Source organism: Prionailurus viverrinus, chromosome B3, assembly GCF_022837055.1.
Source record: "Prionailurus viverrinus isolate Anna chromosome B3, UM_Priviv_1.0, whole genome shotgun sequence".
Classification (NCBI taxonomy): Eukaryota; Metazoa; Chordata; class Mammalia; order Carnivora; family Felidae; genus Prionailurus; species Prionailurus viverrinus.
Window position 1 is genome coordinate 114110545 of NC_062566.1, and position 16152 is coordinate 114126696.

A 16152-nucleotide genomic window follows, 5' to 3' on the forward strand; every position below is an offset into this window, starting at 1 on the left:
ACCGAGCCATCCAGGCACCCCGAGCATTCACTTTTTAAAAAATTAATTAGTAAGTGTAGTAATTATACCTAGAAACTAAAACAAAGTACCAAATATGGTTCTAAGTAGCATAAGCCAATGGCAAAGGATATGAATACTTAGTTAATAGAAAAAAAATGCTCATCTTTCCTAATAATAAAAGAAATAGAAGTTAAAATTATACTGCGAGCCCATATTTAACCTATCAGATTGGTAAAAAGCCAAGCATTTCATAGTTTACTGTGTTGACAAGGGCTTGTTGAGATAGGAACTCTTCTATACTGTTGAGTCTTTAAATTGGCACAACCCGTAGGGAGGGGGATTTGGCAATTGTATCAGGACTTCAAATGTGTTTGTACTTTGACCCAGCAGTTTTACTTCAGAAAACTTACCTACAAATATGTTCCGCACATGTGAAATAACTTGCAGGGGGAATTCATTGTAGCAGTGTTTGTAAATGGCAAAAAGTTGGAAGGAAGTTAAATGTCCGTCTTTAGGGATTGGCCTAATAAATTATGATACATTCATACACTAGTTATATAGCTGGTTTAAGTTTTTTTTTTGTTTTTTTTTTTTTTTCCAAGGAATAAGGATGTACTTTATGTACTGGTGTGTAAAAAAATCTCTAAGATCCATAGTTAAGCAAAGAAATAAAAATACAGAGTGCATTTATTGTGCTACCATTTCTGTGTTAAGGCAGAATGAGAATATATATTGTATTTGCTTGTATATACATAAAGAAACTTTGAAAGGATTTGCAGAGAACAATGACTGGTAACCTGGAGGATGAGACAACTAAGTAGAGAGTTACTGGGAGATTTTCTTAAACTCTTTGACTTTAGAACCATGTGAAAGTTTTACTTGTTTAAATAAATTTTATTAAAAAAATTTAAAACCTATAGTCAGTTTTAAGAATAGTATCTGAGGTACTATAAAGAGGAAGGGTTCATTAGTGCTCTAGCATCCCATATCAGCTTCAAGGGTAGGGCAGGGTGGGGTTGGCGTTCATTATAAACTGGAACATCCAGTTGAGTACTGTGAAAGAACATACTATGATTGCCTCTTTCATGCTAGACTTACCCAATTACACTGTTCATGGAGCCTAATAGGACAGCTGTGGTGCCCTAGAAAGAACAGATTTCAAAAGCCAGAGACTTCAATTTGATTCCTGCCTCTGCTGTTGGACTTGAGATTTTGAACAAATTGTTTTAGTGTTCATCTACCAAAATCTTTTTCAACATAGGAAAAGAATAAATGAGATGATGTGAGCATGTTTTGTAAATGATCAAATACTATATAGAGAGAGCTATTATTATTTGTATGTTAGGTTTTTTTTTTTAATGTTTATTTTTGAGAGAGAGAGAGAGCAGTCTGGGGAGGGGCAGAGAGGGAGACAGAGAATCTGAAACCGAGACGGCTCTGCACTGACAGCAACAAGTCTGATGTGGGTCTCTAACTCAGAACCTCAAGATCATGACCTGAGCCAAAGTTGGACGCAACAGACTAAGCCCCCTAGGCACCCATATTTGTATTTTAGTTTATTCTGCACATTAATCGACCCATTAAGTTGGTTATAATTGTATTGCTGAACACTAGTCACAAACATAACATTCTTATCAGCATATGACTTCATCACCTCCTTTAGAGAAAATAGAAATATGAATTCCCTCAACTCTTTGCTCCTCAGCTACTCGTCACACTGTGTCCCTGTCTTCCCGAGCCTTCATTTCCTTCCTACCGGACTTGGCCACTCCAGTGATGTGTGTTCAGCAAAAATTATCTTTCTTGTTGAGTGGTATATATATTTCTACCTTTGGTGCTTTGGAATAGTTTCCTTCCCATTCCTCATAGGGTTTGAGAATCTTCATAAATACTTTCTCTGTGAGGTCAAATAGTTACTTCCTGACCTCCAGGCTGAAGTAGAGGGCATCAGTTCCTTTGTAAGGCCAACTCCTCGATCCTTTGTTCCCCCCCATTTATCCCCTACCCTATTCCCTGGCTTATATCATCAGTCTCTTCCACTAGTCCTAACTCTATACTGTGACTTGATAAGTACATTCAAATCTCTAACACCCCTAAAATGTTTTCAAATGTGAATCCCTTCTGTTGTCACATCTTTTAAAAATTTTTTTGCTTCAAAGAATGATTGCCTTTAATTTCTCAGTTTCCATTCATTCCCCAGTTTATTATGATTTATGATCTGACTTCCCTCTTAACTTTATTACTTTTGTAAAAATATTGGCCAACTTCCTGCTGCTAAATTCGGTGGCTTTTCATTTCTCATACAGCCTGACTTTTGATGACACCTCTGAAATGTACTTCTCCTTTGGCTTCTGTGATGTATTGGTTCCTGGAATTTCTGGGTTCCTGGGTTCCTCTCCCCTATTCTTTTTTTTTTTTTTAATGTAGCATTCTTTTTTTCTTTAATACTTATTTACTTTGAGAGAGCGAGAGTCAGAGTGTGCATGAACAGGGGAGGAGCAGAGGAGGAGCAGGAGAGAATCCCAAGCAGGCTCCGCACTGCCAGCACAGAGCCCGATGTGGGGCTTGAAAACCCACCAGCAGTGCGAGCGTGGCCTGAGCTGAAATCAAGAGTCAAACACTTAACTGACTGAGCTGCCCAGGCTCCCCCCTATTCTCTTAATCTCTTTGGCTGGTGTTTCTCCTATCACCTGCTGCTGAAGTTTAGAGGTTATTCACTTCTCTCCTTGGTCGTCATCCCCCTTTGTCTGCCCCACCCCCCTTGTTGCATTACATAATGACCAGCAAGTCCATACTGTTCCTGCTTTCCATCTATACACTGTCCCTGAGATTTCATCCATTTACATAACTATAGAAACTAATGACTTCCCCCAACTCCCTTCTGAGCTTGGAATTTTTTTTTAACTTTTTTTTTTAGTTTATTTATTTTGAGAGAGAGCATGTGATCAAGGTAGCGGCAGAGAGGAGAGAGAGAATCCCAAGCAGCCTCTGCGCTGTCATTGCAGATCCTGATGAGGGGCTCGAACTCAAACCTGAGCCGAAGTCAAGAGTCAGACATTCAACTGATTGTCACCCAGGTGCCCTTGGGCTTGGTATTCTTAACTACCCTTGGACTTTGCTGCCTGGTTGCAGGTGCCTCACATAAACCTATCTTTCCTTCAGCCTGCCCATCTTCTTGTGTTCCTTGCTCTGTTAGTGCCATTACCACCTTCCTAGTCCCTTATGCTAGAAACCTCTAGGATCATCCTTGACTCCTTCCTGACCATCCACATGGAATTTGCCACAAAACCTGGTCAGTTCTGCTTCTGAAATACCTCTTATACATCTGTTTTTCGTCATCACTCTACCAGGTTTCTCCAAAATGAAACATAATCTAATGTGTCACTTCCTCAACCTTAACAATTTTTATGACTTTTTAAATTAATTTTTTAAAATTTATTTATGGTTGATGGGGGGTGGGAGGGAGGGGAGGGTGGGTGATGGGCATTGAGGAGAGCATCTTTTGGGATGAGCACTGGGTGTTGTATGGAAACCAATTTGACAATATAAATTTCATATATTAAAAATAAATAAATAGGGGCGCCTGGGTGGCGCAGTCGGTTAAGTGTCCGACTTCAACCAGGTCACGATCTCGCGGTCCGGGAGTTCGAGCCCCGCGTCGGGCTCTGGGCTGATGGCTCAGAGCCTGGAGCCTGTTTCCGATTCTGTGTCTCCCTCTCTCTCTGCCCCTCCCCTGTTCATGCTCTGTCTCTCTCTGTCCCAAAAATAAATAAACGTTGAAAAAAAAAAAAATAAAAATAAATAAATAAATAAAAATAAAACACATGAAAGGAAAAAAACCTAAAAATAAATAAATAAAAATCCAAAAATAAATTTTATTTATTTATTTATTTTGAGAGAGCAGGGGGGAGAGAGAGAGAGAGCAAGAGCTAGGGAAGGGCAGAGAGACAGAGGGAGACACACAATCCGAGGCAGTCTCCAGACTCCCAGTTGTCAGCACAGAGCCCTACGTGGGGCTCGAACGCACAAACCGTGAGATCATGACCTGAGCTGAAGTTGACACTTAACTGACTGAGTTGCCCAGGCACCGCAGCAATTTTTATGACTTTTTATTGTCTACAGGACAAAGTCTAAAGACCTTGGGCATGGCAAATGAGGTTCTTTACAACCTGTTCCTAACCTTTTCCTGCAAGCAGCCCTCACAGACTGTTTCCCAGCCAGCTCAGGCGTACTCACTGGTTTTCTGTGTAGGCCTTGCTCTTTAACTTCACACCTCAGTCCCACAGTCATGTCTGCTTGGAGCCCATTCACCTTCCATTCACCACAGTCACTCTTCTGCTCAAGAATTGTATCTTTACCTTGCCTTTCTTGACCGCATGGAATGATCAGTCCTGCAGCACTTTGTTCATGTCTCTGTTGTAATAGTTATCCTGTATTAAAGCTAACTTTGTGATCTTTTTGAGGACAGCATCTAGATCTTTTTAATTTCAGTATTGCCACAGTATAGTACCTAGAATATAGAATTTTGATAATTACTTATGGGATGAATATATCCAAATAAAGTAAAAGCAAACTCAGCCCACACTGAGTCTGCAGAGCTCCCATGTTGTCTTGTGAACAGCACATTGAGAGGTGGTTAAGAGCTTGTTTTCTGGGGGGCTCCTGGGTGGCTCAGTCCGTTGGGCGTCTGACTTGGGCCAGGTCATGATCTCGTGGCTCATGGGTTCAAGCCCCATGCTGGGCTCTGTGCTGTTTGCTCAGAGCCTGGAGCCTGCCTCAGATTCTGTCTCTCTGCCCCTGCCCACTCAGGCATGCGCACGCGCGCTCTCTCTCTTTCTCTCTCTCTCTCTCTCAAAAATGAAAAATAAATTTTTTTTTAAAAGAGCTTGATATCTGTAGTTGGGCATGCCTGGGTTCAAACCCTCTCTGTAATGCTTTCTAGCTATGGCCATTCCCCTGTCTATAAAGTGGTGATGACGAGAGGCTGTGAGAATTTAACATAAAGCACATATCACAATCTCCAGTACATTGTAATAATGTTAAGCTGTTATTAAGATTATAATGTATTTTTAATGAATAACAGTAATACTTAGTCAAAAACAAGGTAAAAGTGGCATGTTCTCACATGATTTTCCCAAGAGAACCTGTTCTTTCTTTATTTTGAGAGAGAGAGAGAGAGAGCGCACACGTGCACATATGTGCAAGCAGGGAAGGGGCAGAGAAAGAGGGAGAGGGAGGATCTTAAGCAGGCTCCACACATGGGGCTCAATCCCACACCCATGAGATCAATCCTATGACTGTAAGATCATGACCTGAGCCAAAATCAAGAGTTGGTCACTCAACAGACTGAGCCACCTAAGTGCCCCTAAGAGAACCTGCTGTTGTTGTTGTTGTTGTTGTTCTTCTTCTTCTTCTTTTTTTTTTTTTTAAGTGTATTTGTATATTTGGAGAGAGACTGACACAATGTGGGTAGGGGAGGGGCAGAGAGAGAGAGAGAGAGAGAGAGAGAGAGAGAGAATCCCAAGCAGGCTCCAAATTACATCACAGAACCTGATGTGGGGCTTGAACCCACGAGCCGCGAGATCATGACCTGATCTGAAACCAAGAGTAGGGTGCTTAACCAAGCGGATTACGTTTTACCAGCAACAGTGACTATCAGTCTGTTTTCATCTCCTATTCTGTACTTATCTGGGAAGAGGAGTGTTGTTCTTTTTCTCCTGTTATTTATTATTTTTATTACTGTTGTTAATACTCTTGGTATCCACTCTCCCCTTTACAAAAACTGAGTTTTAGATATGAACAGTGATAAGCGAAGTAAGACAGAGAAAGACAAATATGTGGAATTTAAGAAACAAAATGGATGAACATAGGGGAAGGGAAGGAAAAATAAAATGTGATAAAAACAGAGAGAGAGAGGCAAACCATATTAGCCTCTTAAATACAGACAAGAAATGGGTTACTAGAGGGGAGGTCTGTGGGGGGATGGGCTAAATGGGTGATGGGTATTAAGGAGGGTGCTGTTGGGATGAGCTCTGGGTGCTATATGTAAGTGATGAATCACTGGTTTCTACTCCGGAAACCAATACTGCACTGTATGTTAACTGACTTGAATTTAAATTTAAAAAATATATGAACAATGATAACAAAAAGGAAGTTGAACTTGAAGAGTAAGAAAGGGTAAACCCAGGATAAGGATGAAAATAGTGTTTGGATTAAGAGACTGAGGAAAGTAGAATCTAAGGAAGGTTCTAGTTTTATTCTGTCATTCATCAAATATTTATTGTTCCCTCTAATACAGGCAAGGTGAGGGGTATCAGAATTGTATAAGGCCTAATTTTATCTCTCTCTAAAGATTTTTAAAAATCCTTTAAATAATTTTTGTACACTTTTTTAAATGTTTATTTTGAGAGAGAGAACACAAGTGGGGGAGAGTCAGAGAGAGAGGGAGACAGAATCTGAAGCAGGCTCCAGGCTCTGAGCTCAGCACAGAACCCAATGCAGGGCTGTAACTCATAAATCATAAGATCATTACGTGAGCCAAAGTCAGACGCCCAGCTGACTGAGCCACCCACAATGCCCCTACTTAAATTTTTTGAGAGAATTGTAGATTTACATGAAATTGTAAGAAATAGATCCCTTGTATATCACTATAAGGATTTTGTTTATTTTTTAACTTTTTTTTACGTTTTATTTTTTGAGAGAGCGCAAGCAGGGGTGGGGCAAAGAGAGAGGGAGACAGAATCCAAAGCAGGCTTCAGGGTCTGAACCGTCAGCACAGAGCCCAATACTGGGTTTGAACCCATAGACATGAGATCATGACTTGAGTCAAAGTCAGACACTCGACTGAGCCACCCAGGTGCCCCCAGCACAGGGATTTTAAATCTTATTAATAATGAAGGTGAAGGGTGCCTGCCTGGCTCAGCGGTGGAGCATGCTACTCTGGATCTCCGGGTGATGAGTTCAAGCCCCACATTGGGTGTAGAGCTTACTTAAAATTAAGAAGGTGAGACAGTTCCTTGTAAAACTGGTATGAAAGAAACCTCAGATAGAAAGCACTTTATAATTTTGAGAAAGGTGAGATTACTGTGCTTGTAAGCATTAGCATGTTTCATGCAGGTGTCAGTTTTTAAGCCAAACCTCAGAGGATGAGTACAATTGCTTTAGGTTGAGAATGGAAGGTGAGAATGAGGTAAACTAAGAGCCAGGTGAGAGAGAGGACCTGGGTTCCTTCACTGGTCAGTGGCGAATAAAATCTAGACTTTTAAACTGCACATCTCTTGTGAATTGATTCTTTTTGCCTCAGACTTTCAGAACTCAAGTAATGATGGGCCTCTTCTTAATCTCAGGTCTAATTGTTATGTTTTCTGTGTTTAATATAGAATACCTTGATTCTGGGGAGTCTGACTTACTGAAAATAGTTCCTCTTGTGCTTTTAGAATGACAGTAGAGAACGGCTTGAGCATAGCAGTGAAAGGCGGAGGCGTGGCAACCCTGAGCTATCTAACGGACGACCCCAGGGTAACTCACGGCAGGTGGTGGAACAAGATGAAGAAGAAGATGAAGAGCTGACGTTGAAATATGGCGCCAAACATGTGATCATGCTCTTTGTCCCGGTGACTCTCTGTATGGTGGTGGTCGTGGCTACCATCAAATCAGTCAGCTTCTATACCCGGAAGGATGGACAGCTGTATGTATGAGTGTTTTGTTTTATCATTCTCAAGGCTGATATGGCTTTTCTTCATTCTGTGTCATTATCACTTTGGTGGCCTCTGCTCTGAAGGGGCACAAAGGCTAGAGAGTTCATTCTCTCGGACAGCCAGAAGCAGTTGAGATAATGAGGGGTGATTATTACTTGATGCTTTAAGTAGAGAAAATGAGAGCTACAGAATCTTATTTCATGTATGGTATCACTGGATAGAGCTGAATTTATTTGGAATTGAGCAGGTAAAGAATTGAATATTGATTTTTTTCCACCTCAGGGCCATTGGTCCCATTGTTCTGCTGGAAGGTTCTTTCCTTTTCTGGCTTTTTAAAAAATGTTTATTTGAGAGAGAGAGAGAGAGAGAGAGGGAGGGAGCATATGTGTGTGTGATTGGGGGAGGGGCAGAGAGAGAGGGAGAGAAAGAATCTCAAGCAGGCTCTGTGCTCAGTCCCATGAATCGCAAGATCATCGTGACATGAGCCAAAACCGAGTCAGATGCTCAACCTATGGAGCCACCCAGGTGCTCCTCCTTTTCAACTTCGATGGATTAATTCCTCTCATCTTTCTCATCTTCCCTTAAATGTCTAAGTACTCAAAGATAATTGCCCTGATCCTCATAAGAGAATTAGGTCCTTCCTGATGTTCTTTCTCATAGCAACCTGTTCTTTTTCACCTGTCACAAGATGCAAATCTGTTATTTATTTACAGTATTTAAAGCCTGGTTTCCTTCTATACTGTAAGGCTTATGAGGGCAACTAGTGTCCAGGGCTAGTTATGTAATAAATGCTCAGTAAAAAGTCGTTAAATGAAAGGATGAAGAATTAATACAAGCTGGCATTCTCTAGACTCTTGGGAGACTGTTGTGTTGATTCTCTGGTGCTGTTGGTACGACCCCTTTGCCTTTAAGAAAAATGCTTTCAGATTCACCTAGTTCTGTCTCAGGGACTCCCATTGGGCTCAAACAGAGTTTTAAGTGAATTTTGGAATTTGAAATTAGCGAACTGTGTGGTATTCTGAAAGCCAAACTTGTAATGTTTTGGAAGAAACGCTAAGATAATGAGTAAAGGGCAGGGATTGGAGACAGTAGCCAAAAGAGACTAGGTAATATTATCTGTATACGTTAGAGTTAGTTTGGGCTACATGTTACAGAACAAGGGTTAGTAAGCCATAGTCCGAAGGACAGATCTGCCTGCCACCTGTTTTTATAAATAAACTTTTACTGAAACACAACCATGTTCATTCATTTATATATTGTCTATGGCTGTCTTCATACTGACTTCATACTACAATGACAGGGTTCAGTGGTTGGAACAGAGACCATATGGCAAAATTTAAAATATGTACTCTCTTGGGGTGCCTGGGTGGCTCAGTCAGTTGAGCATCCCTACTTTTGATATCAGCTCAGGTCATGATCCCAGGGTTGTGGGATCGAGTCCTGCATTGGGCTTTGTGCAGAGTGTGGAGTCTGCTTAAAATTCACTCTCTCTCTCTCTCTCTCTCTCTCTCTTTCTTCTTCTTCTTCTTCTTCTTCTTCTTCTTGTCCTCCTCCTCCTCCTCCTCTTCCTCCTCCTCCTCCTCCTCTTCCTCCTCCTCCCTCCCACCCATGCCTGCACTCTCTCTCTGTCTCTAAAATAAATAATGAAATAAAATAAAATTTAAAAAATGTGTACTCTCTAGTTCTTTACAGAAAGTTGCCTGACCCTGTTACAGGAAATGAAAACAACTGGTTTAAATGGTATACATATTTTATCTGTTTCCCAGAGAGTGGTATTGGGTACTCAGTCCAGATTGGTATAGTGACTTCACATTTTTCAAGGATTCAGTCTTCTTTCCTTTTCCTTTAGCTTCTATCATTTATGTTATTCAAGGTTCCTTATTGGTACTGGAGCTCTAGGCTTCAAATCAGACAACAGGAAGCAGGAAGGAGTGGCAGAGAAGAGGATATAAGACATCTCAGCAGAATTAACGCCTTTCTTAGAAGTTCAGCACAACATATCCGCTTATAACTCATTGACCATATTTAGCCTCGTGGCCACACCTAACTGTAAAGAAGTCAGAAAAAAGTCTTTTAGCTGGGAGACTGAGGACCTGGAATAAAAGCATGTTTATGTGAATGAGAAACCAAGGGGAAGATGGATATATTATATCAGAACAGTTCCTATAGGTGAAAAAAAATAATTGTAAGCCACTGTATTATAAGCCCTCTTCCTCTGACAACTATTTGTAGCCTCGGTATATGGCAGAACCCAGTTCTTTAACAAATTGCTAATAAGCTATGGAGAGAGAACATTTGAGGAGTAATTATTTCAATATAAAGCATCCACTAGATGGAGCCAGTGTCTGGTTCACGGAAGTCCACCTCTCCATATTTTGGATATCTCTTTTTATCTTGAAGCACTTTATTTATTTATTTATTTATTTATTTATTTATTTATTTATTATTTTCTGAAGTTTATTTATTTTGAGAGAGAGACAGCAGGAGTCATGGAGGGGCAGAGAGAGAGGGAGAGAGAGAGAATCCCAAGCAGGTTCTGCAACGAGCCCCACGTTGGTCAGCACAGAGTCCAACGTGGGGCTCGATCTCATGAACCATGAGATCATGACCTGAGCTGAAACCAAGAGTCAGATGCTTAACCAATTGAGCCACCCAGGCAACCCTAAAGCACTTAATTTAAAGTATAGCTAATTTTCTTAGCTAAAATTCTTGGCTAGATTGCTGAGATGGAAAAAAGGTCACTTAAAGATACCAGTTTGAATCAAAGAAACAAGACAAGGAGAGGGTATGTGGTTTGACCTGGGGCTTTTGTGTTTTGTTTTATTACAGAATCTATACCCCATTCACAGAAGACACCGAGACCGTGGGGCAGAGAGCCCTACACTCAATTCTGAATGCTGCTATCATGATCAGCGTCATTGTTGTCATGACTATTCTCCTGGTGGTTCTGTATAAATACAGGTGCTATAAGGTGAGCGTGAGATATGGAGCTTTGGTTTCTACCATGTTCTTTTTGTGATTGGGTTTTCCTGTCTTGTACAAAAGGGTCTTATGTTGTAGAACTGATTTGATTTTAAGTTTTAATTTTTTTTTAATTTTTAGTTTAACTTTAAAAATTTAATTTTTAATTTTCAGATTTTCTTGAGTACAGGCCAGTAGAGCCTCCTTCAGACCCTGGTGTTAAACTCATTGGTGACTGGTTATATTCCCACTTCTGTATTGGGAGCCATCCATTCCCTTACTATCTCTCCTGCAGGAGCACTAGTTCTTTCCTTGGGAAATAAGGGCAGGGGAGATTGTGCAGGAAAGACACAGGCCCAACACTCCCAGCCTCTGCCCACTTAGCTCACCTGCTAGCTAAGGGATTCACTCTTGAATTTTTGCCACCTGGCACATATTTCAGATGCGTGCCTCAGAAAAATCACAAATTATTATAAGTCATGAGCCTTTAGGGTCTTTCTCAAAGAAAAGAAATGAATGATAACTTTCCAAATATTGAAGTCTACTCGATTTCCTTCTATTTATTTCTGTATATTCTTTAACATGGTTAAGATAAAATGTATAATCAGTATGTGTCCTTTCTTAACTTTTACTTTGGGATAGGCATTTTTCCATATTATAAATTCTCAGAAAATATGTCTAAAGGCTACATAACATTTGACTCAATGAGCGTATTGTAATTTACTTTCCCTAATCTCCCTGATGTTGGACATTTAAGTTGTTTCCAGTTTTTTGCTATTCTAAACAATGAATGTCTTTGTGGAGCTATTTCAGTTTTTCACATTATTTCCTTAGGGTAAAATCCTAGACACAGAATTTCAGGGATGAATTATTTGCATATTTTTAACCATTATGGTGTGCAAAATTCCTTTTTCAAAATGATAGTATCAGTTTGTACTTAACACTAGTAGAGAATGAGAATGTCTTACCCTACATTTACCAGCATTGAATTTTAATTTTTATAGATGAAACAAAATGCCTTAATTTGTTAGTAAGATCAAATACCTTTCCAGTGTTCACGAACTTTAAAATTATGCAGAATTTAACCTTGCTTGTTGAAAGTTTGAGTGGGTGGGAGTGTGAACCTAAGTGTTGGCCATCTGTAGTCTTGACATTGTTAGCAAGTGGAAAAGATGGAAGACAGGTGTGTATGACGATGGCAAGTGTCATTAATACTCAGAAAACCAAAGAGCGAATGATGTAAACCCTTGCTGCAAAGCATTCTCCTCCCCGTTTCAGTATCTTCATGACAATAACTTTGTCTGCCTGTGTTTACTTACTAGGTCCATGTTTCTGCTCTGCTGGACTCACTTTGTGACTCTTATCTAGATTACATGGTACTTTTCTTCTTTGCATTTTATGGGGAGTCTGTATCCTGTTTAGGGTCATAACCACACCTGTACACCTTGAGGAAGGACCAATAAGGTCATAACAGCTTTAAAAGTTTGCTTTGCTAAGCTTCTTCCTTTCTGTGATCTCCCTGGTACTTTTTGGGTTTTTTGGCCTCCCTTTTCCATTCCTCCAGCTAGAAATGACTTTATTTTACCAATGACGGGGCTTTGTTTTACCAATGATGGGGCCACGAAGTGGGAGGACAGAAATGAAACAAGTGCAATGTGCCCCACTCTCTGGGAAGTACAGCTCCTCCAGGTTACAGAGGAAACTTCCCCTCTGAACTTTAGGCTCCTGCAACCCCCACTGCCACCCCCACAGGATTCTTTGAGAGCTGAATGTGAGAGAATGGTGAAAGGAAAAACCCAAAATTGAGATTTGTGCATTCTCTTTTTTGTTAGGAGACCTCTTTCCTGTTCCTTTCCAGAACTAGGCTTCTAGAGCTCTCACTGTCTTGCTAATGCCCAGTCAGAGCTGCACTGAATTCTAATGGAGGAGGATAGTACTGGAGGGGAAAAAGTGATCAACTTATTTCTCATTCCCCAGCCCACCTGACTCTGTTCACTTTTCAGAGTCCTCACCTAGCAGCTGCATGCATTCTCTCCAAGTTTTATGGTTGCGTTTGGCAGGAGAGACAGGGTAGGTGTGCTTTTACTCCATGGCACCTCGAACCTCTCTTGATACATTTTTGGTCAGTTTTGTGCATCTTTTAGTTACATCTCATGTAACTCTTTTAGAAAGTATGCAAGGGTTTATTTTCAGCCACATTTCTACATTTATTTGTTCATGGGTGTTGTTTTGTTTTGCTTTTTAACATTAAGTTCAAGTCTTAGCAGGCACAGCCAATTCTATAGGAACAAGTTGTTTACTTTGATTCCTAGAGTAAAATAAAAGGAGCTTTTGAGTCAGAAATTCAGAAACTTGCCAGGACCTGTTTGGAAATAAACCCTGAAGATTTGTTATGTCAGTGGTTGGTTGTGCAATGTCTGTGAGAAGCACAAGAAGCTAAAAGACCAAACAAACTTTTAAAAAGGTAGAAACTGAAAAGGCAGTTAATTATTACATATCAGGTTATAGATGAAACTATATAACTTACCAAAAGCACATGATTTCCGGCCTGGCTAGTTCAGGGTTTAGAGGAGATGCCTGCTGTTCTACACTGAAGCATGGCTCTTTTCTTTCAGAGCCTTTAGCACAGGAAAGCTGAACTAGGGATTTTTGCAAGATGGGGAAAAAAAGCCTGTTTTACCACCTGATGTTCTAGAAAAAGGGCAAGTGCTATTTAGTCATCATCAGAAGAGGCTTTGAATTCAGGTAATAATTCAGAAAATCATAACATTAGTGACCAAAAACCATTATTACAGACAAAGGGCTAATATCTTTACAATATGAAGAGCCCTTTCAAACTATTAAGAAAATTATGAACATCGTAGGGGCGCCTGGCTCCTACGTAGGGGCGGCTGCCTTGGTTGGTAGAGCATGTGGCCCTTGACCTCTGGCTTGTAAGTTTGAGCCGCACATTGGGTGTAGAGATTACTTTAAAAAAAAAAAAGAAATCTTTATAAAAAGGAAAAAAAATTAGGAACATCCTATAAATTTTTAGAAACCCAAGCCACAGGAATTACAAAGGAAATGTAGATGGCCAGGAGAGAAACAGAGAGATGTGTATATATGTTTCCTCAATAGAAAAATAAGAAACATTAGAATAACAAATTGATACATTTCACCTCTTGACTTGGTAAAGATTAATACAGGCTTTTTTGTGTGTGAAGTCACTAAGCCAATATATATCAATAGTCAGTAATAAGAGTCTGTACACTTTGATTCCATAATTTTGCTTTCATGATATATCTGAAATAAAGAATTTGAAATGCAGGAAAATATGTGCATGCTAAGATATTTATCCTAGCATAAGTTACAATTGAGAAAAAATTGGAAATTGTAATTCTTCCCTAAGAAATTGGGAATAAGAAAAGGTTAAATAAGAAAAGGTTAAGGGGCACCTGGGTAGCTCAGTTGGTTAAGCATCCGACTCTTGATTTCAGCTCTGGTCATCTCTCACAGTTCATGAGATCAAGCCTCTCATTGGGCAGAGAGAGAATTCCAAGGAGGCTTTGCACTGACAGCACGGAGCCTCCTTGGAATTCTCTCTCTACCCCTCTCTTGCTTGCTCGCTCTTTCTCAAAATAAACTAAAAAATTTTTTAAAAGGCAGAATATTAAACTATATATTACTTGATTCTAATATTGTTAAAAGGTCTTTATACATGCAGACAGAAAACATACCTGAAAAAAAAAAAAGTTAATTAACAACTTTGTCCCCAATCAGTGGGAATTGTTTCCTTCTTTTAGTGTTTATCTTCTCAATATTATGCATATATGTTGCTTTTCTTTTCAGATAAATGCTTTCTTAAAATAATGCCCCCATGTTCCCTTGCTGAAAAAACAAAGAGCTTATCTCAAGAAAGATGAGAATTTCTAGTATTCAGTGTTTACTCCTGCTTTTTAATTCAGCACTTAATACGGGGTACCAATGTACATCTTCCACTGGTTAAAGCTCTTCTGTTTTGTAATATTTTATATAACTTTTTAGTTTTGTAATGGATTTTTTCTGTAGCTGAGACTTGGGAGCATGAGGGACTGGGAAGCCCTCAAGGAGGTTGCTTTTTGCTCTTTCAGCTTTACTGGGTTTTCTGCAGACCAACCAGAGGAAGGGCTCCCTTTAGAATATTTTGCTAAAGTTGAAGTATTCAGAGGGAAGTGTATAGGTGTCTTCACTTTACTTTGATATGTATTAAAAGTAAAAAGGACTAATAGATGGCGAACTGGATAGAAATGCTGCAAAGCCAAGTATAGCAAAATGTGAATGGTAGCTGGATATTCACTGTGAAATTCTTTAAACTTTGCTGTATGTTTGAAAAAATTTTTATAATACATTGTTGGGGGAAATTTTTATGAAAGAACACTAGAAATTAAGTTTGTTGTATTCAGGTAGTCAGTTTAGATTATTCAGATGTCCAAGGAATACCAGCTTCCATGTAAAGCCATTCCTTTGACTTTTCCCCAAATTGTACCATTTTATAAAGTTGTTCTAAAGAAAAAGAGGCAGCAGAAATCTTTCAAAGGCATTGACAATCATAGATCACCTTGGGTAATCAAAACAGAACCACAAGAGAAAGAAAAACTAACATACATTTTAATCACAACTAGATTTTGATAGCTTAGAGCCTGATTATTGGAACAACTGGATCTGGGAGGTGGGTGTGGGAGTTTTTTTTTTTTTTAATGAAGACAAAATAATACTCTGTAAGAGACTATGTTTGGAAAATTTACTGGTTAAGTAACTTCTGTCATTAAACAATAAGCTTCATTGAAAGATTGAAGCATATAATGGGTGTATCCACCTCAAAATAATTTCAATTTGGTTAGAAATTACTTGACAGTTTTTTTTTTTTTTGTGCTTCTCCATTCTGTTCTTAAAATCTCCAGGCTCCCTGGGTTGTATTGTATTTTCCCAAATACACCTGTTACATAAAATTAACATTTAAAATGTTCATCTGTGTAACAGATGACAAAAGTCAAATTCTGATTCTATCTCTCATATTCATAAGCTGTACATGAGTAATAGTGACTAATATTTGTATAGTGCTGTATGAATTGTGCATGATGATGGACTTAGAAGTGTTCCAAAGAATTCGTAATATTACTACTTAGTAATGAACCATGTTAAATAAAATAGAAAGTGTTCTAATACTTACTGAAACTTTAGATTCTGAATATTTCATCAAATGGTTATATAATTTAAAGGCTTATTTTTGTTAATACAGTTAATGTATGCATATACAAGTCACCTAATGGAATATCTGATTTTCAATTTTATTGTATTCAGTTTTTTCCATTTATTTCAGAAATACCACGAAAAATTTCCATTGAAAATATTGCTCCTTTAAAGTTTAAATGTGGACCTTTGGTTCCCCAAAAGTCAAATGAATTGATAATTTATTTTAGACTGTATTATTTTTAAAATTTCACATATTTCTGGGGCACCTGAGTGGCTTAGTTGG

General features: G+C 39.1%; 1 protein-coding gene across 3 annotated transcripts in view; it reads left to right on the plus strand.

The window, feature by feature from the left end:
* Positions 1-16152, plus strand: part of PSEN1 (presenilin 1) — a 75503-nt gene that overhangs the window by 27231 nt on the left and 32120 nt on the right. For all 3 annotated transcript variants that reach the window (XM_047862214.1, XM_047862216.1, XM_047862215.1), the window contains 2 exons: positions 7437-7687; positions 10527-10668. In XM_047862214.1, coding sequence (XP_047718170.1) covers positions 7437-7687; positions 10527-10668 — 393 coding nt within the window. The remainder of the gene's footprint in view (positions 1-7436; positions 7688-10526; positions 10669-16152) is intronic.